Source organism: Myotis davidii, unplaced genomic scaffold (assembly GCF_000327345.1).
Source record: "Myotis davidii unplaced genomic scaffold, ASM32734v1 scaffold339, whole genome shotgun sequence".
NCBI lineage: Eukaryota > Metazoa > Chordata > Mammalia > Chiroptera > Vespertilionidae > Myotis > Myotis davidii.
In genome coordinates, this window is record NW_006290778.1 from 58,453 (window position 1) to 60,316 (window position 1,864).

At 48.8% G+C, this 1,864-nt stretch overlaps 1 protein-coding gene across 2 annotated transcripts in view; it reads right to left on the reverse strand.

Annotated features, from left to right (window-relative positions):
• The window catches only part of SMYD1 (SET and MYND domain containing 1), a 38,093-nt gene that overhangs the window by 18,592 nt on the left and 17,637 nt on the right, over positions 1-1,864 (reverse strand). For both annotated transcript variants that reach the window (XM_006763976.2, XM_006763975.2), the window contains exon 2: positions 800-976. In XM_006763976.2, coding sequence (XP_006764039.1) covers positions 800-976 — 177 coding nt within the window. The remainder of the gene's footprint in view (positions 1-799; positions 977-1,864) is intronic.

Below are 1,864 nucleotides of genomic sequence, written 5' to 3' on the forward strand. Positions count from 1 at the left end.
TGAGGGCAGAGAGGACCCCCTGCTAACGAGTAAGCAGCCCATACCTACAAGATGAAGCCTTTGGCAAGGGACACTTTGGCAACTCTGCCATTCACTGGCCAGGCACCAGGGGAGGACTGGTGGCCTAGGACAGGAACCCCCTGAAGAGGAACCCCCTTGGAAAAGTATGGCCCTTTTTTCCTCTCATTTGGGTCATGGGGTTATTTCCACAGAGATGCCCTGCCAGGGACCCCAGGCGCCTGAGAACCAAGATGGCCTCACATGGAGCGCGGGATAGAACTGGAGGAAATAAGGTTTGGTCTAGGGTGTCTGCTACCTCCAAATATTAGGAAGAATGTCACAAAGCTCAGAGATTAGAGACTAATGGGTGACAGACTTCAGGCCAGTATCAGTGTTTTGTAAAAGGGGTAGATGTATTGAGCTCTAGCACATTTTGCCACATCTTCAGATTTTTTTTCAAGACAGGCCAAAAAAACCTCATGTTTTTAAATGTGAAATTTCCAATTTTTGAACATTGGCAGATTAATATTTTTAAATTAAATATTAGGGAGCCATACAGAATGTGTCTGCAGCCAGCTCCAGCCGGGGTCTGTATTTTGGTGCCATTAACCTGTCCTCCCTCTTGGGCTCCCAGACCTAAAGGGAGCTCACAGACGTGGCCATATCGGGTCTCTTGGGGGCGCTGTCCTGCTTTTGCACTTAGCCCGACTTCCTTGGGCCTGAGAATGCTGTCACTGCCACCAGCCCCACACCCTGACATCCGGAAATCCCAAACATTTCCTCAGGGCCCAGCTCTGACCTGATGTTCTCATTGGGCACCTTCCCGTATCTCTTGACGGCCAAGCACTCCTTCTTGTGGTCTACCCACGCATCCTTCTGGCAGGTGCGGTCACAGTAACGCGCAAACTTGCACTGCCCACAGTGGTGGAGCTTCTCCTGCCTCTTGAAGCAGGTGTGGCACACAAAGTTAACGAGGCTGGAAACAGGGAGAAAACAAGACTGAATTCCGGGGGCGCCATGAAAAGGGACCACACTGGCCTTTCAAAGACGAGGGGCCATCCTTGTCTTTCTAAGTTTCAAACTCCCACTTTTCAGAGAGAGGGGCCGGGCTTCCAAAGGCCATTAGCTGTAACTATCTTTCTAGCAGATATTTTAAAGTGAACCAAATGGGAACACTACGGAGCTCTGCATATAAGCCCTTCAAGTTAACTCGGCAAGTATAGGTGATTGACCTACAGGCACTGGGACTCCCACAAGTGGCCAGAGGACAGGGGAACCTGCAATCACCGTACAGTGCGGGGAGCGCTGGGATAGGGGAGGCACAAAGTGTTCCTGGCACTGATATGTATTCATATACATATATTCATATACACACACACATTTCATGTAGAAACTAAAATTTGTACCTACCAAACATATATATTACACTTCATGGTTCTCACACTGTTGCATTGTTTTACATTTTAAATGCTAATAAGCCCTGGCCTCCGTGGTTCAGTCGGTTGAGTGTCATCCCATGCATCACAATTTCCCCTGTTCAGTTCCTGGTCAGGGCACAATGCCCAGGTTGCTGGCTCAACCCCCACATCCCCAATAGGAGGCAGCCGATTGATGGTTCTCTCTCCCTCTCCTTTCCTCTCTAAAATCAATAAAAACATATTCTTTTAGAAGCTAATAAAAACTCCAAGTGGTCACCTAGAATGACAGAAGTTCTGCTCCTTTACCTTTCACTGCTGAATTCTAAGCTGCTTACACCGCAGGGAGAGGTGGTGTCTCGGAGACTGGAGACACCACTGTGGCCAGCGTAAGTTCCAACCACTCTGAACCCTAAAAACTTACCTGACAGCAAACAGTGCAGCTAAGG